Below are 27,673 nucleotides of genomic sequence, written 5' to 3'. Positions count from 1 at the left end.
GGGAGGGAGGGAAGGAAGAAGGAAAGAAGGAAGGAAGGAAGGATTGGAGGAAAAAAAGAAGGATTGGAGGAAAAAAGAGAAGAGAAGAGGAAGGAAGGGAGGGACGAATTTATTCCTCAGAGCCTTTGCTGCATTTACCAATTCTGGTTCTGCCCCCATTTGACCAAATATCTGGGGTGACTCTGAGAATTCTGATTTCTAAGATAAGGCAGATATTGTGAATTTGAAATAGCAAATCCCTTTTGTGTCATTCAAACCACGATTTCCTTTTTGTTAGAGCTCCTGTTCTCCAGATAGCACCCAGGGCACACAGAGATATTTGCCTGTGACTCTTTTCAAAGAGCTTCAGAAAGCTGTTCCCTCTGAACTCCACACTTAACTTGTATTAGACGTGCTGGGCTTTGCAAAAGACACACACACAGGGCTTCCCTTTGTCGTTGGGACGGGTCCCCTGTGCTGTCTGCAAGGAAACTTCCTAACTCTCCACTGCCAGGAGCAGAGGGCAGTAGGAATGGCATCACCCGGGATGTCTCCTAGGGAGGAGGCTAGCAGGGCTTGGGGGGCAAATGCCCAGCTCTCTGCAAGGCACGCAGAGGCTCGGTCACCTTCTGTAAGCGTTGCTATTTGAATGCAGACGCTGTTGGTAGATCCTTGAGATGTGCTCAGAGAGATCTGAGGGCACATGTATCTATTTTAGCACCATCCACATCTTAGGGCAGAAACTCACACTCAGGGAAGTGGCTGGCAAGTAGAGACTGCTGGCTGAGCTTCCCAAGGAGAGTTTCCACGCCCCAAAGTTGTGGAAGAGGGGACGGAATAATGCTGTAGTCAGAGAAATGCAGAGACGTCTGCCCAGGCTCAGCTGCCTCCCTGGAAGAATGTTCCCAACACTCTACAAAGGCCACAATTCCTCTCCATACCTCTGCTCCAGCCACCCAGGGATCCTGCTGCTTCTGCTACGGTGTCCCCTGCCTCTTGCCTCTCTGTACCTGCTGCTTGCTCCTTCTGGAATGTTCTGGAAAAGAGGTTTCCCGGGGCTGGATGTTGTCTGGGATGCTGACTCACACGCAAATCATAGGGTGATATAACGTGTGCGTGTGTGTGTGTGTGCACAGATATGTGTAGGTATGCATGTATGTGGATGTGTGTGTACTTGTGGGTAGATGTGTATTGTATGATTGTATGTGCATGTCTGTATGTATATATATGTGTAAGCATATGTATGTACACGTGCATGAATGTACATGTTAATGGGCACATGTGTGTATTCATGCAAATGTTTGGATAAATATATGTGCATGCATGTGTGTGTGGCCACAGATGTGTGGGTATGTGCCTGTGTGTTTTCACATGTGTATGTGTGCATGTGTGTATATGTATGCATGCATGAGAATGCATACTTGTGGGTAGATGTGTATTGTATGAGTGTGCATGTCTCTGTATATGGATATGTGTGAGCATATGTGCATACATGGATGTGTATGAATGCATGTGTGAATATGTGCATATGTGTATGGGAATATATGTGTATATGCATAAATATATGTGCATGTGTGTTTGCTCATGCATATGTGCACACAGGCATGTGGGCACAGCTGTGTGAATATATGCATGTCTGTGTGTATGGGTTTGCACGTGTATATGTGCATGTGTGTCTATGCATGTATGTGAAGGTGTGTGTGCACGTGTGCATGTGTACACACAATGTGCATGTGTGTGTGGGGATGCAGGTGTGTACGTTTGCATCTATATGTGTATTTGTACATGTGTGCATGTATGTGTGCATGAGTGTGCTCTCAACTCCCCAATGAGAGCTGTGGGTTGTGCTAAACTTCTAGGGATGTTTCATGTCTTCAGTGACCACCTGAACCAGCGAGGATTAAGGAAACCTTCCTTTAACTACAATCCCATAAGACACACATGCAAACCTGCTCTTACCAGGAATAAACACTCACCTGACAGACAACGCAGAGGAGATGGCTTGTGCTGTTTAATGTCAGGTAACACAGGTCTCAGGTGGTCTCTGTGATGACTGATTTCATGTATCAATTGGCTGGGCTTTGGTGCCCAGACATTTGGTCAAGCACCAGACTGGGTAGTTTGTGGATATCATTAACATTTACAAATCAGTTGCGTTTAAGCAAAGGAGAGGACGCTTCACAATGTGGGTGGGCCTCACCTCTTCAGGAGAAGGCCTTCACAGCAAACACTGACACTTCCTAGATCCAGACTGTAACAGGGCAATCCTGTCCGAGTGTCCAGCCTGCCCTGCAGATTTTAGGCTCAAGGCTGCAATGTCAAATCTTGTTCAGGTCTCCAGCCTGCCAGCCAGCCTACCAATTTTGGACTTGCCCGCCCCTACAATCCTGAGTCAATTAGTTAAACTAAATCTTTCTCTATGCATAGATCCTATCGGTCTTGTTTTTCTTGAGAACTGCCACAATACAAAATTGAATGGTCTCAACGGCAGAGACTCTGGGCATTCTGAAACCAGGAAGAAATGCCAAGCTCCAGGAATGATCTTGGCTCATCTCTTCACTTGAGGCACTGGAAGGTCTCGCAGTCAGTCAAAGCACAGAGACTGCTGGCTGGTTTTTAAGGCTGCACCAAAGGAGGGCATTTATCCACTCAAGGGAAGAAGTTTCCCATCCAAAGAGGACGCTTCTTTTTAGGGCAGCAGCCTCAGAGCCTATGACGTCTTTGTTCCTGGGGAGTCTGTTAGAGCCACCAGAGAGTATATCACAGACATACCCTGTGGAAAGGAGAGATGGCATCTCCTCAGAACAAAACGACCCTTCCCAGTTCTGTAACTTCTGTGGCATTTCCAATGTGTACCTCAAATTGATCCAGGTGGCATCACCTCTGAGCCCGAGAGAACCTCCCTCTTTCCCTCCCTCTCTCTCACGCCCTTCTTCCTCCTCTGCTTCCTCCTCTTTCTCCTTTCTCTATTCCTCTTCCTCCCATCTTCTCCTCCTCCTCTTTCATTTCTTCCTCCTCCTTCTCTTTTCCCCTTTATCCTCCTGTTTTTCTATCCCTTCCCCTCTTCCTTTTTTCTCTCTCCTTTTTCTCTCTTCTGCCTCCTTCATCTTATCCTTCTTTTTCTTTTTTCCTCTTATGCTCTTCTTTTCCCCTATCTCTTTCTCCCTTTCTCTTCTCTCTCTGCCTTCTCTTCTTCTTCCTTTCTCTTTTCTCTTGCCTTTTCTCTCTCTATTCCTTTTTCTCCTCCATCTTTTCTTCCGCCTCCACCTCGTCCTCTTCCTTTCTCCCTTTTCCTCCTCCTGTTTTTTTCTCTCTCTCTCCCTTCCTCTTCCTTTCTCCTGTTTCTCATCATTTTCCCTCTTCTTCCTCCATCTTCTCCTCTTCCACTTCTTCCTCCTCCTCCTTCCCCTTATCCTCTTTTCCTCTTTCTCTTCCTTCTCTCTCTTCCTTTTCTTCCTTTTTTCTTTCTGCCCTTCTTCCCTTTTCTCTATTCCTCCCTTTTTCCTCCTTCATCTTCTCTTCCTTCAGTTCTTCCTTCTCCTCCTCCTTCTTCCTTCTCCTTTTTCTATCCCTGTCTTCCTCCTTTTCTCCATTTCCTCCTCCTCTTCCTCCTTTTTCTCTCTCTCCCTTCCCTTCCTCCTCTTGCCCTTCCTCTTCCTCCTCTCTGTCTGCCCCCTCTAGTATCAATTTACAGTATAATCCAGGTTTTCCTAAAAAAAACTAGACAACCTTCACACTACACTCTTCTGTTTCTCAAAGTCTTCCTCTGAATTGAAATCACTCTTGTTCACTTGTGTGAGGCTGGGAGATTCCTGAATGAACATTTACCCACTTGTTTTGAAAACAACAACAACCACCACCACTAGAGCAACACAACTTCCTTTAGGATTCATACGGAGGATTCATATGGAATTGCTGAGAGCTATCTTCTTTTGTCCACAGCCCCAAAGCTGGGGCTCAATCCCCTGCAGTCCTGGGGCCAGGGGTCCTCACACTTAGCACTCAAGAGAATCGGCCAGAGAGCTTGTAAAAACAACTGCACCCCTGGTAGCTCTGACTCGGCGGGTCTTAGGAGGCCCAAGAATCTGCATTTTATTTTTTATTATTTATTTATTTTGAGATGGAGTCTCACTCTGTCGCCAGGGCTGGAGTGCAGTGGCATGATCTTGGCTCACTGCAACCTCTGCCTCCCAAGTTTAAGCAATTCTCCTGCCTCAGCCTCCCAAGTAGCTGGGATTACAGGCGCCTGCCACTACACCCAGCTAATTTTTTGTATTTTTAGTAGAGACGGGATATCACCATGTTGACCAGGCTGGTCTCGAACTCCTGACCTCATGATTCGCCCGCGTCAGCCTCCAAAAGTGCTGGGATTACAGGCATGAGCCACCGTGCCCAACCCAAGAATCTGCATTTCTAACGAGCTCCCAGAGGCTGCTGGTCTCAGAGACCACAGTGGGAACCCCACTCATTCTAGCTTCTTATGCAGCTCTGCAAACTATACACCATGGGCAAAATTCAGCCTGTACCTGTTTCTATACAGGCTACTAGCTAAGAATGGTTTTATACTCTTAAAGTGTTGTTAAAAAAAAAAAGAAAGAAAGAAATATGCCAAAGAGACTACAGGTGGCCCACAAAGACTAAAACACTTCCTATCTGGCCAACCTCCTGTATAGAGCAAGGAACTGTAGCTTCGTGGCAGAATTTAATTATCTGACCCTGTGCAGCTGTGGCTGACAGGCTCTGTCTTCCACACATTCTCGGAATGATGAAGTGGGCTTGCTTGGTGACGCCTTGTGCAGGGAAATGAAAGTTGCCTTCTGAATACACAACACGGTCCTGTAAATCATGCTCCCTGTGGCTTAAATGACACATCTTGTTTTACCTACAGCTTTTTTTTTTTTTTTTTAAATGACAATCTTTAGAGACTGGCAAGAGGACAGAAGATGTATAAATGTGAACCCAAATCCAAGAACGCAGTGTGTTCCCTTTTAACAGACACAAGGGAATCTTTGAAGTCCCAGACGCCCGCCGGGGGGCCGGGGAGACAGCAACATTTGCAGCAACATTTATCGTAAAATCTGCATAAAGCCACTCTTGAGTCCTGGAGACTGTTGGAGCTGCAAGCTACAGAAACCATTTCAACTTCATTCAGTCCAAAGAATGTTTATTAAATGCCCACGCATATTTTGCCAGCTCTTCGGGCAAAGGAAAGCGATTTTAGAAATAACCCCTGCTGCTTGGGAGCTTCCAATAGACATGGGCAGTGGGTGGATGGTGAGGCACAAGCGCAGGAAAAAAAAAGATGAAACACACGAAATAGAAGATAGTTTCAAGTGTACTAAATAGACCCACAAGCAGTATAGTCAGAGAGAGGACTGAATGGCTCATAATTACATAATTACATAGAGCTTTACAGTGGAGAAAATGGTTTCCCATATATTCTGTCAGCAATGTTCACAACAATCTTATGTGATATTATTATCCAGAATTAACAAATTAGGAAAATGAGAGGGACAGCAGGGAAGGAGAGGAGAAGGGAGCTGTTGCAGGAAATAGCCACTGCCTGATTCTTCCAGGGACCCCTCCCTCATCATCTCCCTTATTTCTCTGCTTTGGAATGATGAGCCCTGATCCATGCACAGAGCCTGATCCATGCACACAGCTGGATCCATGCTCGTGCATTCAATATCTCCCTCCCTGCCTTCACCCATGCACACAGCCCTGATCCATGCACACAGCTGGATCCACACATGTGCATTCAATATCTCCCTCCCTGCCTTCACCCATGCACACAGCCCTGATCCATGCACACAGCTGGATCCATGCATGTGCATTCAGTATCTCCCTCCCTGCCTTCATCCATGCACACAGCCTGATCCATGCAAACAGCCTGGATCCATGCACACAGCTAGACCCACACACATGCATTCAGCACCTCCCTCCCTGCCTTCCAGGCACAGAGCCCTGATACACACACACAGCTATTGTAGGTTTTCTGCAGTAGTATTCAGAACAGCAAAGATATGCAATCAACCTAAGTGTCTGTCAGCAGAGGACTGGCTAAGATAAAGATAGTATAGTATATACACACCATGGAATATTATGCAGTCATATCAAAGAATGAAATCATGTCTTTTGCAGTGACATGGACAAACACTGCACGTTTCCACTTTTTATTTTATTTTATTTTACTTTTTATTTTTATTTTTTGAGACGGAGTCTCACTCTGTCACCCAGGCTGCAGTGCAGTGGCGAGATCCCGGCTTACAGCAGCCTCCACCTCCCGTGTTCAAGCGATTCTCCTGCCTCAGCCTCCCGAGTAGCTGGGACTACAGGCATGTGCCACCACACTGAGCTAATTTTTGTATTTTTAGTAGAGACGGGGTTTCACCATATTGGTCAGGCTGGTCTTGAACTCGTGACCTCAGGTGATCCACCCGCCTCAGCCTCCCAAAGTGCTGGGATTATAGGTGTGATCCACCACGCCTGGCCTGTTTCCACTTTCGAAGGTCCCTAGAGTCGTCAGACTCATCAAGACAGAAAGCAGAATGGTGTTGCTAGGAGCTAGGAACAGCAGGGACATTGGAAGTTGCATTTCAATGGAAACAGCTTCAGTTTGAGAAGCGGGCTGTTATCCTAACAAACAACTCAGATACCGAAAGTCAAACGCCCATCCTGCCATGTTCACACTTGCAGGTGGGAGTTCAGCAGTGGGTCTACACGGACACAGAGGGTGGATTGGCGATGGGGACCCTGAAAGGTGGGAGGTTGGCAAGAGGTGGAGGATGGAAATAAATCACCTACGGGTGTAGTATTCACTGCTGGGATGATGGGTTCATTAGAAGCCCGGACTTCACCGCTGTACAATGTCTCCATGCAAGAAATCCGCACCTGTACTCCTTAAATTTATAATAAATGAGTGAATCAATAAATACATAAGCCAGGCCGGGTGCGATGGCTCATGCCTGTCATCCCAGCACTTTGGGAGGCCGAGGCCGGCGGATCACGAGGTCAAGAGATCAAGACCATCCTAGCCAACATGGTGAAACACTGTCTCTATTAAAAATATAAAAATTAGCCGGGTGTGGTGGGACATGCCTATAATCCCAGCTACTCGGGAGGCCGAGGCAGGAGAATCGCTTGAACCCGGGAAGCAGGGGTTGCAGTGAGCCAAAATCATGCCACTGCACTCCAGCCTGGGCAACAGAGTGTCTCAGAAAAAAAAAACAAAAAAAAACAAATCCACACCTGTACCCTTTAAATTTATAATAAATAAGCAAGTCTATAAATACACAAACCAGGACGCACGTGGTGGCTCACGCCTGTCATCCCAACACTTTGGGAGGCCAAGGCAGGCGGATCACGAGGTCGAGAGATCAAGACCATCCCGGGCAACATGGTGAAACCCCGTCTTTATTAAAAATATAAAAATTAGCTGGGTGTGGTGGGACATGTCTATAATCGCAGCTACTCGGGAGGCTGAGGAGGGAGAATCGCTTGAACCCAGGAGGCAGGGGTTGCAGTGAGCTGAGATCGCGCCACTGTACTCCAGCCTGGGTGACAGGGCAAGACTCCATCTCAAAAAATAAACAAACAAATAAATAAAACAAATCCGCACCTGTACTCCTTAAATTTATAATAAATAAGTGAATCAATAAATACATAAGCCAGTTGGTGAGATGACCCATTTAAAAAAACAAAGCTTTGTGGGGGGAAAGCAAGCACCTAGGAGAAGCCCTATCTTTGGAGGTTTTGGCACAGGCCTGAATGAAGCCAAGGAGAGAGAATGGATACCTGGGGGAAGGGCACACATGGAGGAGGAAACAGCCAGGGCCGAGGCTTACACATTGCAGGGAAAGGGTGAAGTTCCTGGTGGCTCTACCTGGAGTAATTTTTTTTTTTTTTTTTTTTTTTTTTTTGAGACAGAGTTTCACTCTTGTCACCAGGCTGGAGTGCAATGGCGCGACCTCGGGTCACTGCAACCTCCTGCTCCCGGGTTCAAGCGATTCTCCTGCCTCAGCCTCCCGAGTAGCTGGGATTACAGGCGTCCGCCACCACGCCTGGCTAATTTTTGTGTTTTTAGTAGAGACGGGGTTTCACCACGTTGGCCAGGCTGGTCTCGAACTCCTGGCCTCAGGTAATCTGCCTGCCTTGGCCTCCCAAAGTGCTGGGATGACAGGCGTGAGCCACCGTGCCAGGCCACCTGGAGCATTTTCAGTGGAGCACGGGGGACTGGAAGCGAATTGTATGAGCAATTCCTGTATGGGGATTTGCTGCAGCGGTGACTGTGGTAAGGGACAGTTCCCAGGGGAAATAGAAGGTCCAGAGAGGGTGGTTAGATCTGTTTATTAATAAAAAAAAAAAAAAAAAAGCAATGAGGGGGCTGGGTATGGGGTCTCATACCTGTAATCCCAGCACTTCGGCAGGCTGAGGCAGGCGGCTCACTCGAGACTGTGAGTTCGAGATCAGCCTGAGTAACGTATCAAAACCCTGTCTCTACTAAAAATGTAAAAATTAGCCAGGCGTGCTGAGAGGTACCTGAGGTCCCAGCTACCCAGGAGGATGAGGCCGAATAATTGCTTGAACCCAGGAGGCGGAGGTTGCAGTGAGCCGAGATCGCGCCACTGCACTCCAGCCTGGGCGACAGAGCGAGGCTCCGTCTTAAAAAAAATAAAAAATAAAAAAATTCCCAGTACCTGCATCCTTGACCCGATTAACCCGTCACCGTCTCGGCACATCAATCCAAGTTCCAATCAACCCCAAGCCACACTTTCATTAGACTGCATGGCAGATGCAAATACATGCTTAAGACAAGCAACGATACGAGTGGTCTACTTCATGGTGAAGCAGACGCAGTCTACACTGCAAATTTGTTCATTCTGATGGCAGGCCTGATCATGTGATTTCAAAGCGGTCAGGACTTGCTGGACATGAGCCCTGTATGGTGGAGCTGACACACTCAGCATTTACAATAGCTTCCTTTTTTTTTTTTTTTTTTTTTGAGATGGAGTTTTGCTCTTGTCGCCCAGGCTGGAGTGCAGTGGCGCCATCTGGGCTCACCACAATCTCCGCCCCTGGGTTCAAGCGATTCTCCCGCCTCAGCCTCCCGAGTAGCTGGGATTACAGGTGACTGCCACCATGCCTGGCTAATTTCTGTATTTTTAGTAGAGACGGGGGTTTCTCCATGTTGGTCAGGCTGGTCTCGAACTCCCGACCTCAGGTGATCCTCCCCTCTCAGCCTCCCAAAGTGTTGGGATTACAGGCGTGAGCCACTGCGCCTGGCCCATAGCCCTTTTTTGTAACACCCACTGATCTTGAGACAACAGGGGTGGGAAGAGAGGTAATAGCCATGTTCATTTGCTCCCTAGGAGGGGGACACATTGTAGGGGGTTACTGAGTTTCATTGATGAAGCTGCAAGGAGCTGAAGAGCACACATGCCCTCTGAAATACTAAGCTACTCTCCTACTGAGGCTGAGACCATCTGCATGTCTCAGCATGAAGAATGGCCTGATGCATTTGTATACAGGACAAATCAAACCTCTCATCTTTATAAATGCACAAATCATAATCCCAACACTTTGGGAGGCCACAGCAGGAGGATCGCTTGGGGCTAGGAACTGGAGACCCGGATGGACAACATACAAGACCCCGGCTCTACCAAAAAATTTTAAACAATTAGCCAGGCGTGCTGGTGCCTTCCTGTAGTCCCAGCTACTCAGGAGGTGGAGGTGGGGTGATCATCTCAGCCCAGCAGGTCAAGGCGCTGTGAGCTGTGATTGTGCCACTGCACTCCAGCCTGGGTGACAGGGCGAGGCCCCATCTCAAAAACAAACCAATCAACCTCCTAGTTTTACTTCTGGTACTGACTGGTCGCCCAGGTTAGTGGCTGTGAATTTGGAATCAAGTCCATGTGTTCTGATGAGACAGAGGATAGAGGTTTCAGAGTGACATACAACCATGCCCTCGGATGATACGAAACATCACAGAATATGAACGACCCACAGATTCTCCCCAGGGACCCTGGACAGCTCCTGCAAGCTTTTTCTTCTTTTTTTTTTTTTTGTTTTTGTTTTTGAGACAGAGTTTCACTCTTGTCACCCAGGCTGGAGTGCAACGGCGCCATGTCAGCTTACTGCAACCTCCACCTCCTGGGTTCAAGCGATTCTCCTGCCTCAGCCTCCCGAGTAGCTGGGATGACAGGCATGCATCACTACGCTCGGCTAATTTTTTTTTATTTTTTAATAGAGACGGTGTTTCACCATGTTTGCCAGGCCAGTCTCGAACTCCTGACCTCAAATAATCTGCTCACCTCGGCCTCCCAAAGTGCTGGGATTACAGGCATGAGACACAGCACCCAGCTGATCTTCCAAGTCTTAATCTACAATGCATGCATGCACATACACTAGTAAATAATACATATACAGCAATACAGAATTATCATTATACACACATCATCAAGCTACTGCTGCTGTATAGCCTTTTCTTTAAAATTCTTACATTATTTTAATTTCATTTCCAGGCTAATACATATTCTTCTGCTCTGTAATTTTAAAGTTTCCACAATGTTGTCTCTTATATAAAGGCAGTCATCACTCAAGCAATGCCCCGTGGTTATTTTTAATCCAAATTTGCAGATGATGATCAAATGATTAAAGAATGATTCATGTGGCTAAAGTTCCAGTTTGCTTGTTAAATATTTAGAAAGAAATAATATCAAGTCCAGCCATGGTGGCTCATGCCTGTCATCCCAGCACTATGGGAGGCAGAGGTGGGAGAATCACTTGAGGCCAAGATTTCAAGGTTGCAGCCAGTGACTGTGTCATAATCCCAGTGCACAAGACAACCCTGGGTGAACAGCAAGATCCCGTCTCTACAGAAAACAACAACAACAAAAACAAAAAACAAAAACAAAAAAATGCACTGCAGCTAGGGTGACAGAGCAAGACCTGGTCTCTAACAAATTTAAAAGAGGCCAGGCGCGGTGGCTCACGCCTGTCATCCCAGCACTTTGGGAGGCCGAGGCAGGTGGATCACGAGGTCAGGAGATCAAGACCATCCTGGCTAACACGGTGAAACCCCGTCTCTACTAAAAAAAAAAAAAAAAAAAATTAGCCAGACATGGTGGCAGGCACCTGTGGTCCCAGCTACTTGGGAGGCTGGAGGATGGCGTGAACCTGGGAGGCGGAGCTTGCAGTGAGCCACGATGGCACCAATGCACTCCAGCCTGGGCAACAGAGCAAGACTCAGTCTCAAAAAAAAAAAAAAAAATTAAAAGAAAAAACCAGCAAATGCTCTCCTTGGATACTGAAGTCACTCTGAGGGAGTCATGGGGGTTTTATAAGGATGAAATGTATCCTAGTGTTGGTGTCTTGCTAGCAAAAACTTAGTGCTTAATAAAATAACTCATATTTTGAAATTCCTTTGCTTGAGGAATTAGAGATGTGAAGAACAATGGATCAGAAAGCAAACTTCAAAATACGGGAGGTACAGCTGGGCGCAGTGGCTCACGCCTGTAATCCCAGCACTCAGGGAGGCCAAGGCGGGCGGATCACCCGAGGTCAGGAGTTCGAGACCAGCCTGGGCAACACAGTGAAACCCCATCCCTACTAAAAATACAACACTTAGCCAGGCATGATGGCAGGTGCCTGTAATCCCAGCTACTCAAGAGGCTGAGGCAGGAGAATCACTTGAACCCGGGAGGCAGAGGTTGCAGTGAGCCGAGATTGCGCCACTGCACTCCAGCCTGGTGACACAGCGAGACTCTGTCTCAAAAAAAAAGAAAAAGAAAAAGAAAAAGAAACAAAGAAATTCCTTTGCTTGAGGAATGAGAGATTCGAAGAACAACTGATAAGAAAGCGAACTGCAAAATAAGGGAAGTAATTAATCCCCTCAAAAAGTCCGCGTTGGGGGTGGGCAGCTTACTTCATGAGAGACTTTCAGATGAAATCAAGAGGGATGCCAGGAGTCCGACAGGGAGAAAAGGGAATTTGTAACCAAGCTCATTAATTCCAAAACTTGATGAAACAGACAATTATCTAAAGGGAAAAGCTGTCTAAACTGACTCAGAAAGAGGTGGGAAACTTCAACAAAGCAGTAGACGCCCAAGGAATTTTGAAAGCTGAGTTAGAATTGCTCTTCCGAAAACTCCTCAACCCATGCAGTTTTGAGGGCGAATCCTGGCAGTGTTTCAAAAGCAGACACTTTTAAAAATGGTAATTAGACGATTCTGCAATGCAAAGGGAGAAATAGAAAAGCTTCTCAAGGTTCTTTCTTTGTTTTGTAAACAAATTATTAAAACTTTAGTATCCCGACTTGAGATAGGAAAGAAAGTAAATCTATAGCTCCCCGATACATATCACTTCAAAAGACCTCATGGGGGACAGGCACGGTGGCTCACTACTGTCATCCCAGCACTTTGGGAGACCGAGGCGGGCAGATTACTTGAGGTAGGTCAGGAGTTCGAGACCAGCCTGGCCAACGTGGCGAAACCCTGTCTTTACTAAAAATACAAAAACTAGCTGGGTGTGGTGGCGCACACCTGTAATCCCAGCTACTCAGGAGGCTGAGGCAGGAGAATCACTTGAACCCGGAAGGCAGAGGTTGTAGTGAGCCGAGATTGCTCCACAGCACTCCAGCCTGGGCGACACAGCTAGACTCCATCTCAAACAAACAAACAAAAAGACTCAAGGGAATGGCTGGGGCATGAAATCTTGCAGTGCTTAAGAAGATAACGCATCATGACAACGAAGATCATTGCAGAAATGTGGGAGCATTCCCTATTCAACATAGTGCTGGAAGTTCTGGCCACAGCAATCAGGCAGGAGAAGGAAATAAAGGGTATTCAATTAGGAAAAGAGGAAGTCAAATTGTCCCTGTTTGCAGATGACATGATTGTATCTCTAGAAAACCCCATTGTCTCAGCCCAAAATCTCCTTAAGCTGATTAGCAACTTCAGCAAAGTCTCAGGATACAAAATCAGTATACAAAAATCACAAGCATTCTTGTACACCAATCACAGACAAACAGAGAGCCAAATCATGAGTGAACTCCCATTCACAATTGCTTCAAAGAGAATAAAATACCTAGGAATCCAACTTACAAGGGATGTGAAGGACCTCTTCAAGGGGAACTACAAACCACTGCTCAATGAAATAAAAGAGGATACAAACAAATGGAAGAACATTCCATGCTCATGGGTTGGAAGAATCAATATCGTGAAAATGGCCATACTGCCCAAGGTAATTTATAGATTCAATGCCATCCCCATCAAGCTACCAATGACTTTATTCACAGAATTGGAAAAAACTACTTTAAAGTTCATATGGAACCAAAAAAGAGCCCGCATTGCCAAGTCAATCCTAAGCCAAAAGAACAAAGCTGGAGGCATCACGCTACCTGACTTCAAACTATACTACAAGGCTACAGTAACCAAAACAGCATGGTACTGGTACCACAACAGAGACATAGATCAATGGAACAGAACAGAGCCCTCAGAAATGATGCCACATATCTACAACTATCTGATCTTTGACAAACCTGACAAAAACAAGAAATGGGAAGAGGATTCCCTATTTAATAAATGGTGCTGGGAAAACTGGCTAGCCATATGTAGAAAGCTGAAACTGGATCCCTTCCTTACACCTTATACAAAAATGAATTCAAGATGGATTAAAGACTTACATGTTAGACCTAAAACCATTAAAATCCTACAAGAAAACCTAGGCAATACCATTCAGGACATAGGCGTGGGCAAGGACTTCATGTCTAAAACACCAAAAGCAATGGCAACAAAAGCCAAAATTGACAAATGGGATCTCATTAAACTAAACAGCTTCTGCACAGCAAAAGAAACTACCATCAGAGTGAACAGGCAACCTACAGAATGGGAGAAAATTTTTGCAACCTACTCATCTGACAAAGGGCTAATATCCAGAATCTACAATGAACTCAAACAAATTTACAAGAAAAAAACAAACAACCCCATCAAAAAGTGGGCAAAGGACATGAACAGACACTTCTCAAAAGAAGACATTTATGCAGCCAAAAAAACACATGAAGAAATGCTCATCATCACTGGCCATCAGAGAAATGCAAATCAAAACCACAATGAGATACCATCTCACACCAGTTAGAATGGCCATCATTAAAAAATCAGGAAACAACAGGTGCTGGAGAGGATGTGGAGAAATAGGAACACTTTTACACTGTTGGTGGGACTGTCAACTAGTTCAACCATTGTGGAAGTCAGTGTGGCGATTCCTCAGGGATCTAGAACTAGAAATACCATTTGACCCAGCCATCCCATTACTGGGTATATACCCAAAGGACTATAAATCATGCTGCTATAAAGACACACGCACATGTATGTAGAGGTCCGTGTTGACTACCCCGGGGTCCACCACATTGGCGGTCACGTGGCTTCCCTCAGCCATCAGCAGCCCCTGGAGGTGGTAGGTGAACAGGACAAGGGCCAGTTACAAATACCATGGCAACACCAGGAAGTGACCCTATATTATATGGTCTAAAAAGGGGAGGCATGAATAATCCACCCCTTGTTTAGCATATCAAGAAATAACCATAAAAATGGCCAATGAGCAGCTGTTGGGGATGCTCTGTCTGTGGAGGAACCATTCATTTATTCCTCTACTTCCTCAATAAACTGGCTTTCGCTTCGCACCGCAGACACCTCCTGAATTCTTTCTTGCACGAGATCCGAGAACCCTCCCTTGGGGTCTGGACTGGGGACCCCCTTTCCTGTAGCATCTTCAGGTATAGCCGTGAATCAGAGAAGCAGAAGGGGCTTACCTTGAAAAGCAACCAGCCGAGAAGCTTCTTCACCAGACGGGTGCCCCAGAACACATGCCGGTAGAGGTCCGTGTTGACCACCCCGGGGTCCACCACATTGGCGGTCACGTGGCTTCCCTCAGCCATCAGCAGCCCCTGGAGGTGGTAGGTGAACAGGACAAGGGCCAGTTTGCTCTGGGCGTAGGCTGTGTGGGGTGAGTAGCAGGCACTGTGGGCAAGCAGGAGAAGGTGTAAGAGGCTGACGGCATTCACGCCTGAGTGCTTCACGCTGGCAGCATCTGTACCTGCGGCCACGGCCACGTCTCTATGCAGCCACCTCCCCTAGACCCATGTGTGATTATGCCCTCTGCTGGCCAGTTCTCCAATGCGTGTGGACTCTTCTAGTTCACGTTTTTATTACAAACTCATCCCTTAATTGTATTGGGGTCAGAGATGTTAAATTATGTTACTAATTTTTTATTTTTATTTATTTTTCAGATAGAGTCTCACTCTGTCGCCCAAGCTGGAGTGCAGTGGTGCAATCTCGGCTCACTGCAACCTCCACCTGCCCAGTTCAAGCAATTCTCCTGCCTCAGCCTCCCCAGCAGCTGGGACTACCGGCGCCCGCCACCACACCCTAATTTTTTGTATTTTCAGTAAAAACGGGAGTTTTACCATGTTGGCCAGGCTGGTCTCGAACTCCTGACCTCAAGTTATCCACCCACTTCAGCCTCCCAAAGTGCTGGGTTTACAGGCAGGAGCCACCGTGTTTTTTGTTTTTTTTTTTTTTTGAGACAGATTCTCACTCTGTCACCCAGGCTGGAGTGCCGTGGCGCAACCTCTGCCTCCCGGGTTCAAGCGAATCTCGTGCCTCAGCCTCCAGAGTATCTGGGATTACAGGCTCCCATCACCACGCCCCGCTAATTTTTTGTATTTTTAGTTCAGATGGTGTTTCACCATGTTGGCCAGGCTGGTCTCGAACTCCTGACCTCCAGTGATCCACCTTCCTTGGCCTCCCAAAGTGCTGGGATGACAGGCATGAGCCACCGTGCCTGGCCACATGTGGTCTTCTTGATGAGTCTCAAATCATAAAAGAAAACCACACAGCAATTTGGCAAACTTACCAAGCTATCAAGAATTTTCCTCACAGCTATTGCAAGCTCTGTAGTGTGCTAAGCACATGTTAAACTCTTTGCACCTTGGTTCAAGCAGTTTAGAGAAACGTTTTAGTATCACAGGACACAGTGATAAAAATCGATCCAATAACCATGGTAAAGTGAGAAGCGTCCCTCTCTCTCTCTCTCTCTCTCTGGTAACCTCAATCACCAGAAACACAGAAAACTGGATGTTTCCAGCTTTGCTCCTGTAAATATTTTCTACTTTTTCTATGTATGCCTTAGAAATACTTTTTAAAGAGATGTTATTTGCATTGTTACATAACGTCCCTTGAAGGCACACAACCACCATAGACTCCTTTTAGAATTTCATGCTAGGAATAGATCGTTGGCCCTAGAATCGGCCTCATAGTTCTTTTCAATAAGACAAGAAGTATTTGAGCAATAATGTTTTTCTTTCCTCTGCACTCCGAGGATGCCCAGAGACGATCAATTTGCTACACAATTATCATGACATTTCAAGGTGGCTGAAGGTTCATATCTCTTGCTTTAGATATATATTTTTTTTATTTTTATTTATTTATCTTTGAGACACAGTCTTGCTCTGTCGCCCCGGCTGGAGTGCAGTGGCATGATCTCGGCTCACTGCAAGCTCCACCTCCCAGGTTCAAGTCATTCTCCTGCCTCAGCCTCCCAAGTAGCTGGGACTACAGGCACCTGTCACCCACCTGGCTAATTTTTTGTATTTTTGGTAGAGACGAGGTTTCGCCATGTTAGCCAGGATGGTCTTGATCTCCTGACCTGGTGGATCCACCCGCCTCGGCATCCCAAAGTGCTGGTATTACAGGTGTGAGCCACCATGCCTGGCCTAATTTTCTGAATTAACCACATGGTATATGTATCCTGATGGAAGCTGTGAAAGGAAAATATCTGGGCACCCCAAAAGCAGGAAGCTCAAAGGAAAAGTCCAGCTGGAACCTGCTGAAGGCAAACCTGCCTCCCATTCTGTTCAAAGTCACCCCTGTGCTCTGAGACAGATGCATATCTGATCACCTCCTTTGGGAAGGCTCATCACAAACCCAAAAGAATGCAACCATCTGTGTCTCACCTACCTGTGAGCTGGAAGCCTCCTCCCTGCTTCCAGTTGTCCCTGCCTTTCAAGGACTGTACTTCTTATTATTTTTTTGAGACAGAGTTTTGCTCATGTTGCCCAGGCTGGAGTGCAGTGGTACGATCTCGGCTCACTGCAAGCTCCGCCTCCCGGGTTCAAGCCATTCTCCTGCCTCAGCCTCCCGAGCAGGTGGGATTACCAGCGCCCGCCACCATACCCGGCTAATTTTTTGTATTTTTAGTAAAGATGGGGTTTCACCATGTTGGCCAGGCTGGTCTCTAACCCCTGACCTCAGGTGATCCACCTGCCTCGGCCTCCCAAAGTGCCGGGATTACAGGCGTGAGCCACCGCACCCACTCCAACGTAGCTCTTACATATATTGATTGATGTCTCCTATCTCCCTAAAATGTATAAAACCAAGCTGTGGCCAGACGCAGTGGCTCACACCTGTAATCCCAGCACTTTGAGAGGCCAAGGTGGGCAGATCACAAGGTCAGGAGTTTGAGACCAGGCTGGCCAACATGGTGAAACCCTGTCTCTACTAAAAAAAAAATTAAAAAATTAGCGAGGCACGGTGGCATGTGCCTGTAGTCTCAGCCACTTGGGAGGCTGAGGCAGGATAATTGCTTGAACCTGGGAGGCAGAGGGTGCAGTGAGCTGAGATTGCACCACTGCACTCCAGCCTGGGCAAGAGAGTGAGACTCCATCTCAAAAAAAAAAAAAAAAACCACAAACAAAAAAACAAGCTGTGACCTGACCACATTGCACACGTTATCAGGAGTTTCTGAGGCTAATGTCACAGGTGCATGTCCTTAAATTTGGCAAAACAAACTTTCTAAATTAACTGAGACCTGTCTCAAATTTTCAGAGTTCACAAAGCCATCTCAGATATATTTTGAATATCAGCATGATATTTATGCTAAATAAATAAAGATAAGATCAAAAAGCCTAAAAGAATGTTTAACACATTCAAAAGATTAAAAGAAAGACATCGTCATCATATGCATTTCAGAAAAAGCATCAGTGAAAATCCAATGCCTCTTACCAACAACGGCTGTTCCTAAAGAAGAATACAATAGAGGGTCGGGTGTGGTGGCTCATGCCTGTAATCCCAGCACTTTGGGAGGCTGAGGCGGGCGGATCACCAGGTCATGAGTTTGAGACCATCCTGGCTAACATGGTGAAACCCCATCTCTACTAAAAATACAAAAAATTAGCTGGGCGTGGTGGTGGGCGCCTGTAGTCCCAACTACTTGGGAGGCTGAGGCAGGAGAATCATTTGAACCCTAGAGGTGGAGGTTGCAGTGACATGAGATCATGCCACTGCACTCCAGCCTGGGCAACAGAGCAAAACTCTGTCTCAAAAAAAAAAGAAAGAAAGAAAGAATAGAAAATTGAAATAAATGAAGTAAACTTTGACCTAAGGATCTGGAGAAGAAAAATGAGAATGCTTTCCCAAGGAAAACACATAAAAGAAAACCAAAAAGATAAGGCAAATGAGAAATACAGAAAGCAAACAGTGTAAACATAAATTGTATCACTGGGGAACAGAGCCTGATGTTGGTTTTTGTTGTTGTTGAGACGGAGTCTCGCTCTGTCACCAGGCTGGAGTACAGTGGCGCCATCTCGGCTCACTCTGCCTCCCACGTTCAAGCAATTCTCCTGCCTCAGCCTCCTGAGTAGCTGGGATTACAGGCGCCCACCACCACGCCCAGATAATTTTTGCATTTTTAGTAGAGATGGGGTTTCATTGGGTTGGCCAGGCTGGTCTCAAACTTCTGACCCCAAGTGATCCGCCCCCCTTGGCCTCCCAAAGTGCTGGGATGACAGGCGTGAGCCACCGTACCCAGCCCTGATGTTGGCTTCTAAACCTCCTCGCCCTGCTATAAAATGTCCAGTATATACTATATTTTCCAGATGAAAAGTAGAATATTACACTTACAGAGCAGACCCTGAAACTATAAAAAAAAAGATACCCTCTATATTCATGTATTCATTTTTTCATAAAATAAATAACAAAACCAATAATGCATGCCTATGCTGGGGCTCAGAGGACAATAATCTAAAATGAACACCTCAGAAGCAGCATCAGAAGCAAATCTTTCTCTCTGACCTTCTCCCACCCTCCTGTCTCTCAGACCCACAGAAACTGGAATCCTTCTTCTCCAAGGCGGGTCCCAGAAAGCAAAGCACCTTTCCCCCAAGGACAGCCAGAAACCCTATAAATAGGACTCTAACGTTCCCTCCACCTTGAGTATATAAAAATTGGCCATAAAGAAATTTCCTAGCATGACACGGTGGCTCACGGCTATAATCCCGGCACTTTGGGAGGCCGAGGCAGGTGGATCACTTGAGGTCAGGAGTTCGAGACCAGCCTGCCCAACACAGTGAAACATCATCTCTACTGAAAATACAAACATTAGGCCAGGCACGGTGGCTCACGCATGTCATCCCAGCACTTTGGGAGGCCAAGGTGGGCGGACCACGAGGTCAGGAGATCGAGACCATCTTGGCTAACACGGTGAAACCCCGTCTCTACTAAAAATACAAAAAATTAACCGGGCATGGTGGCGGGCACCTGTAGTCCCAGCTATTCAGGAGGCTGAGGCAGGAGAATGGTGTGAACCCGGGAGGTGGAGCTTGCAGTGAGCCGAGACTGCGCCGCTGCACTCCAGCCTGGGGGACAGAGCGAGACTCTGTCTCAAAAAAAAAAAAAAAAAAGAAAGAAAGAAAAAAGAAAATACAAACATTAGCCGAGTGTGGTGGTGGGCACCTGTAGTCCCAGCTACTCAGGAGGCTGAGGCAGAAGAATTGCTTGAACCCGGAAGGTGGAGGCTGCAATGAGCCAAGATCACGTCATTGCACTCCAGCCAGGGCGACAAGAGCAAGACTCTGTCTCAAGAAAAAAAATAATAATAAAAGAAAAGAAAAAATTCTCTGACCTGCCTTGTTTGAATGTAGGTTCTACGACCCCCTTCCCAGAGAGAGGTCCTGCCCCACCCCCAGAAGGAAGGCGCACTGCTCACAGAGGCCAAAAAAATGTAGACAGGCCTGCCTGTGTTTCCCCACTCAGACCATCAGCCTTAGATCAGACCCTTTTCCTCCAATCCTATTCCTACACGGATTTTGTTCAGACTTGGTTGAACCTAAGCATAAAAATAGACAGTTTCCCCTGTATCTGCTGGTCTTCCTTCTGAAGGCTCCTGTATGTACATAGAGTAAACTTTGTATGCCTTTTCTCCTATTCATCTGCTTTTGCAAGTTGATTTTTCAGCAAATCTTCAGAGGGAATGACCCTCCATCTCTTTTCCCATCACACTGGCAACGTTCCAAGAAGTCATCATGTCCACCGGAAGAACATGGGGAAAATTGGCCAGACAACCAAAGGAGGGGCGTGCACATACATTTGTACATCTTTCGGGAGGGCAACTTCACAACAGGCAACTCCATCTTTAAAATCATAAATCTTTTTTTTTTTTTTTAAAAACAGAGTCTTGCTCTGTCACCCAGACTAGAGTACAGTGGCACAATCCTGACTCACTGCAACCACCCCCTCCCGGGTTCACGCCATTCTCCTGCCTCGGCCTCCTGAGTAGCTAGGACTACAGGCACCCGCCACCACGCCCGGCTAATTTTTTTTTTTATTTTTAGTAGAGAGGGGGTTTCTCCGTGCTAGCCAGAATGGTCTCAATCTCCTCACCTCATGATCCACCCGCCTCTGCCTCCCAAAGTGCTGGGATGACCGATGTGAGCCACCGCGCCTGGCCCTTTTTGTGTTTGTTTTTTTTTTTTTTGAGACAGAGTCTCGCTCTGTAGCCTAGGCTGGAGTGTAGTGGCGCAATCTCAGTTCACTGTAACCTCCACCTCCCAGGTTCAAGCGATTCTCCTGCCTCAGCCTCCCAACTAACTGGGACTACAGGCACCCACCACCACGCCCGACTAATTTTTGTATTTCCAGTAGAGATGGGGTTTCGCTGTGTTGGCCAGTCTCGAACTCCTGACTTCAAGTGAACCGCCCGCCTTGGCCTCCCAAAGTGCTGAGATTACAGGTGTGAGCCATCGCACCTGGCCTGTGAATATCTTTTACTAACACCACTGCTTGAAATTGATCTTAAAAAAATTAAACCTTGGGCCGGGCACAGTGGCTCACGTCTGTAATCCCAGGACTTTGGGAGGCCGAGGCAGGTGGATCACGAGGTCAGGAGATCGAGACCATCCTGGTGAACACGGTGAAACCCCGTCTCTACTAAAAATACAAAAAATTAGCCAGGAGTGGTGGCGCGTGTCTGTAATCCCAGCTACTCAGGAGGCTAAGGCAGGAGAATCCCTCGAACCCGGGAGGCGGAGATTTCAGTGAGCCGAGATCACGCCACTGCACTCCAGTCTGGGTGACAGAGTGAGACTCCGTCTAAAAAAAAAAAAAAATTAAAAATTGATTCAAAAGTCTTTTCTGGCTGGGTGCAGTAGCTCACATCTGTAATCCCAGCAGCACTTTGGGAGGTAGAGGCGGGCGGATCACCTGATCCTTTCAGGGATTTGAAAGCGTTCTTAGATCTTGTGAGAAAGATTTCCAAGTGGGTCCATAGAGTAAAGTGAAAGCAAGATTATGAAAGTAGAAGAATAAAGAATGTGTACTCCATAGACGGAGCATCCCCGAGAGCTGCTGGTGGCCCATTTTTATGGTTATTTCCTGATGATACGCTAAACAAGGGGTGGGTTACTTGTGAGTTTTCTGGGAAAGGGGTGTCCAATTCCTGGAGCTGAATGACCATGTCATGGCATCTGTAAACCGTCTCTTAGCAGCTAATGCATTAGAATCAGTGTATCATGACCAGAGAGGATGACCACAGGTCACTCTTGTCGCCATCTTGGTTTTGGTGGGATTTGGCTGGCTTTACCACAACCTGGTTTATCAGCAGGGGCTCTGTGACCCGTGTCTTGTGCTGATCTCCTCTGTCATCCTGTGACTTAGAAGGCCTCATACACCTCCAAGGAAGGCAGCCCAGCAGGTCTCAGCCTCATGTTACACAGCCCCTATTCAAGATGGCAGAGCTTCTCTGGTTCTAATGCCTCTGAAAACTTTAGGGGATTGTTTTCTGAGCCCCAACACTGTGATCTTAGCAACTGAGCAATTCTCCCATCTTCATGTAACCAAAGACAGTGGATCACACAGCTTGGAAAGCTCATACCGGGGAAATCGCACCCTGCCGCTGACATTTTCTGAGATGTCCCTTGCCGTTGTGCAAAAGGCATGTTTGAATGCTTGCATGAGGACAGGTGACTCCCTCATTAATCCCTCCAGGGGCTCAGTTCTGCCTCCAGCCGCTGTCTCATCACGCAGCCATGGGTAGCAGAAAGCCACACACCAAAATCTGACATTGGGCCTGTAAAAAATAAGGGTTCCTGTTCAAAGACTTCCCTCCCCATCTAATTAGGAATAAATAGTAAATTCTCTGAGAAGCAAACTTTATTCAAAGACTTGTGCTAACATTCTTAAATATCTGCTAGCCATGATAAAGAAATCAATGTACTTTATGCTCTTAGCTCCCACAATTTAGCCTAAATATCAGCCCTGGCATGCTTATACTGGCCCAAGCAAGCATTACGTCATAGCCTGTTCCTCTTCTTTATTTAAAAGTGCTTTTACCTTTCTCAGCATTCCACAAGTTACTTCCTCCTTCCTTTGTTCTCCTCTGCCTTTGCCTCTTTTAAAAAGTTCCAAGTTGCTGGCCAATCGGGACAAATACAGAACGTGAGGTCCCATTCCAGCCAATGGAAACTGGACACAGCAGGAGGGTGGATGCGTCAAGTTATAAATGACCCCGTCCCCTTTGTTTGCTGTACTCTCATGGCAAAACTGCTGGAGAGTGTACCCTTTCTGCAGAAAGTAAAAAAGTGGCCTTGCTGAGGAAATGAATATTCAAGTGCTATTTCTTTATGGCACTGGGGAACAAGCATTTCAAACAGACCTGAGGTCTATGCAATTTCTGCTGGAAAATAAACCTCAGGTCTGCTGCCTTAGAAATAAATAAGGGCAGGACAGAAAGGGTGACAAGGGGGTCCTTAGCCATGGAGACTTTGCAAGATAATAAACAATCAAAACATAACTTTTTGGGGGTTGGGGTGGGGTAGGAGGGGATTGGAAAGGCTGACTACGTAATAAAGAGACTGGAAGAACTGGCCGGGTGCGGTGGTTCATGCCTGTAATCCCAGAACTTTGGGATGCTGAGGTGGGTGGATCACCTGAGACCAGGAGTTCAAAACTAGCCTGGCCAACATAGTGAAACCCCGTCTTTACTAAAAATACAAAAATTAGCCAGTCATGGTGGCAGGTGCCTGTAATCCCAGCTACTCAGGAGGCTGAGGCAGGAGAATCCTTGAATCCGGGAGGTGGAGGTTGCAGTGAGCTGAGATCACGCCATTGCACTCCAGCCTGGATGACAAGAGCAAACCTCTGTCTCAAAAATAAATAAATAAATAAATAGAAATTTAAGAGACTGGAAGAATTAAGACAGGGAAATTGAGTAGTTCAGAGCTCAAGTCCCATCTCTGATCCAAGATAAACTGTAAACCCCCAATTACTGTCAAGTTATCTTTTTAAGGCAAACTTCTCCAATCTCCTCACCCCAGGGGAAGGGAAGAGAAGAGTCCAGGAAACAGATAGTTATTAAGTGCAGAGAGGCAAAGACTGGCTTTCCTGCTGGCATAAGCATCTTTTAAATATCAGCTACAAGCATTCGGTTCTGAATCTCCAGCATTTGATTGATGGGTAAGAGGAATGGTTACTTGAAAAAGCAGAAAATGCATCATCCAAAGGCAGATTTTTCCAGAGTAAATGGAGGGGTTGGTTCTGTAATTATGGTTTTACACAGTAGCTGGAGAAGAGAGAACTAAGATTGTTTAAAAATACGGTGTGGGGGCAGGGGAAAAGCCAATACATTTCTCTACAGGAGGTGACGAAAGAAATCCAAGAGGGGCACGTAGTTTCAGGAGAGATTCCCTGGGGTGAGGGTTAGGGATGAAGAAATATCCACACCAGAAATGGGAAAGAATGAATGCATGAAATGAATGAATGAAAGAAATATGCGGGAGGACATGCCCATTAAGGTTTGTAAATGAAGCCCTAAGCACTGACACAAGTGCTTGATATTAGGCCGGGCATGGTGGCTCACGCATGTAATCTGAGCACTTAGGGAGACTAAGGCAGGCAGGTTGCTTGAGTCCACGAGTTCGAGACCAGCCTGGGCAGTATGGTAAGACCCTATATCTACAAAAAGTAGCTGGGTGTGGTAAAGCACACCTGTAGTCCCAGCTAGCTGTGAAGCTCAGGTGGGAGATCATTTGAGCCTGGGAGGCAGACATGGCATTGAGCCAAGATGGCGCCACCACACTCCAGCCTGAGAGGTGGGCATGGCAGCGAGCCGGACATGGCAGCAAACCAAGATGGCGCTGCCGCGCTCCAACCTGGGAGGCGGACATGGCAGTCAGCCAAGATGGCGCCACCGCACTCCAGCCTGAGAGGTGGGCATGGCAGTCAGCCAAGATGGCGCCGCCGCACTGCAGCCTGGGAGGCGGGCATGGCAGTCAGCCAAGATGGCGCCGCCGCACTGCAGCCTGGGAGGCGGGCATGGCAGTCAGCCAAGATGGCGCAAGGGACATCTTTCAAAAAAACAAAAACAAAACAAAATCTTAATGAGTTTTTTTTGAATAAGAAATGAACAAAAGCCATTGTGTAATCTTGAGTTCTCCATTTTTTGCTGATTATATAAAGCATTACTCTCGTTATTAAAAATCATGAAGACTGAACATACTTTGAGTGTTTATAAGACCGGGTGCGATAGCTCATGCCTGTAATCCCAGCACTTTGGGAGGCCGAGGCGGGTGGATCACAAAGTCAGGAGATCGAGACCATCCCAGCTAACACGGTGAACCCCGTCTCTACTAAAAATGCAAAAAAATTAGCCGGGCGTGTTGGTGGGCGCCTGTAGTCCCAGCTACTCGGGAGGTTGAAGCAGGAGAATGGCGTGAACCTGGGAGGCGGGGCTTGCAGTGAGCCGAGATCACACGGCTGCACTCCAGCCTGGGCGACAGAGCAAGACTCCATCTCCAAAAAAAAAAAGAAAGGAGCCCTTTATAAGTTATTGTGATGGATAATGTAGGATGTACACGTGTCATATCTCGGTGTCCCACCACCCAGCCTCCGCAGGCGGTGTCCTTTTATATGGATCAACAGGCAGTTTTTGCATTGATTTTTATCCACTTTGAGAGGTACTTGTGTAGAAGCAAAGACAATTGAGTTTTTTATGTTAACTTCCTATGAATCCGTTGCATTGCAATGTATTTCCATTGCAGGACATTAATGCATAATCAAATTGCCAATGAAAGTACGGAAACTCAATCGACTGCTCATAACCTAGTTGACTGGAGCTATTTTTCCAGTGCTCATTAAACCTGATGACAATCACTGTTTTAATGAGCAAGAACGGGTGGTATCCAATACATTTATAAGTATTATAACAATCCGTCATGTCTAAATTGAATTTTCCCTTTGGCAGTACAAACAACTCCATTACATTCTTTCTACGATATCTACGTTTAATATTCTTGATAACTATCATCTACATTTAATATTCTTGATAAGGATCCACCCACCAGGAACTCAGAAAATACTGTGAATAAAGAGAGGTCTTTTTTTTTTTTGAGACAGGGTCTCCCTCTGTTGCTAGGCTGGAGTGCAGTGGAGCAATCTCGGCTCACTGCAACCTCCGCCTCCCGGGTTCAAGTGATTCTCCTGCCTCAGCATTCCAAGTAGCTGGGACTACAGGTGCCCGCCACCACGCCCAGCTAATTTTTGTATTTTTAGTAGAGATGGAGTTTCACCATGTTAGCCAGGATGGTCTTGATCTCCTGACCTGGTGATCTGCCCCCCTCAGCCTCCCATAGTGCTGGGATTACAGGTGGGAGCCACTGTGTTGGCCCTTTTTTTTTTCTTTTTTTTTTTTTTTTTTTTGAGAGGGAGTCTTGCTCTGTTGCCCAGGCTGGGCTGGAGTGCAGTGCTATGATCTTGGCTTGCTGCAACTTCCACCTCCCGGGTTCAAGTGATTCTCCTGCCTCAGCCTCCCGAGTAGCTGGGACTACAGTCACCCGTCACCACGCCCAGCTAATTTTTGTATTTTTAGTAGAGACGGGGTTTTACCACATTGGCCTGGATGGTCTCGATCTCAAAAAGAGGTCTTTGAGTTTTTGCACTAAGAGAAAACAACCAAAACAACCCAGGATATTGCAGGTATCTTGTGAATTCCAGCCGCATCCAAACACCCTGATACTTTTGCTCATAGACATGCAGGAGTGTGTCAGCTGTCCGACGTATCTCAGAACACAGGGGAACATGGGAAACCTTGAGTGAAATCCGAATCGAGATGGGATACCACACTCAAAACACGTTACACAACTTACAGTCTATACAGGATGATTTCATGGGATATGAATACATGGTTAGGAATAAAATAATGAAGAAGTGACAAAAAGTTACATAAGTTGAGAAACTCAAACCAAGACAGCCATGTTCACAGTGAGGCACGCCCATGCCTATAACACCTCCATGACTGAGGGATATCAGAGTGAAATAAAGAATTTCTTAAATAGTTAAAGAATCTATCATGGCCGGGCGCGGTAGGTCACACCTGTAATCCCAGCACACTGGGAAGTCAAAGGGGGCAGATCATTTGAGGTCAGGAGTTCAAGACCAGCCTGATCAACATGGTGAAAACCCAGCTCTACAAAAGAATACAAAAATTAGGCGCGTGTGGTGGTGGTGCCTGTGGTCCCAGCTACTCGGGAGGCTGAGACAGGAGAATCACTTGAACCCAGGAGGCAGAGGTTGTAGTGAGCTGAGATTGCACCACTGCACTCCAGCCTGGATGCCTGGGTGACAAGAGTGAAACTCTGTCTCAAATAAAATAGAACAAAACAAATTTAAGGGTCTCACAGGAAAGAAATCTTAAAGAATAGAAAATAATTTTGGAAGGTATGTGTCCCTCTTTTTTTTTTTTTGTCTCCAGGCTGGAGTGCAGTGGCGTGATCTCCGCTCATTGCAACCTCCACCTCCATGGTTCAAGCAATTCTCCTGCCTCAGCCTTCCCAGTAGCTGGGACTACATGGACATGCCACCACGCCTGGCTAATTTTTTGTGTTTTAGTAGAGACGGGGTTTCACCATGTTGGCTGGGATGGTCTTGATCTCCTGACCTCACAATCCACCCCGCTCGGCCTCCCAAAGTGCTGGGATTATAGACATAAGCCACTGTGCCTGCCCGTTTTTTTCTTTTTTTGAGAGGGAGTCTTGCTCTGGAGTGCAGGCTGGGCTGGGCTGGAGTGCAGTAGCATGATCTTGGCCCACTGCAACCTCTGACTCCCAGGTTCAAGCAATTCTCCTGCTTCAGCCTCCCGAGTAGCTGAGATTACAGGCACGTGCCACCGTGCCTGGCTAACTTTTGTATTTTTAGTAGAGATGGGATTTTGCCATGTTGACCAGGCTGGTCTCGAACTCCTGACCTCAGGTGATCCCCCCACCTCGGCCTCCCAAAGTGCTTTCCATTGAAATTTATTTCACCATGGGGATGATTTGGTACAGCCAAGTTGAGGAGACAGGTTATCTCATGTGTAAAAGCTCTGTTGGATTTTT

At 46.7% G+C, this 27,673-nt stretch overlaps 1 protein-coding gene across 1 annotated transcript in view; it reads right to left on the bottom strand.

Annotated features, from left to right (window-relative positions):
* Positions 1–27,673, bottom strand: part of DHRSX (dehydrogenase/reductase X-linked) — a 104,885-nt gene that overhangs the window by 50,382 nt on the left and 26,830 nt on the right. The window contains exon 3 of the mRNA XM_032757956.2: positions 14,786–14,993. Within this exon, the coding sequence (XP_032613847.2) occupies positions 14,786–14,993 (208 nt within the window). The remainder of the gene's footprint in view (positions 1–14,785; positions 14,994–27,673) is intronic.

This window comes from Hylobates moloch, unplaced genomic scaffold, assembly GCF_009828535.3.
Source record: "Hylobates moloch isolate HMO894 unplaced genomic scaffold, HMol_V3 SCAFFOLD_46, whole genome shotgun sequence".
NCBI lineage: Eukaryota > Metazoa > Chordata > Mammalia > Primates > Hylobatidae > Hylobates > Hylobates moloch.
This window is presented reverse-complemented; position numbering and strand designations above follow the sequence as displayed.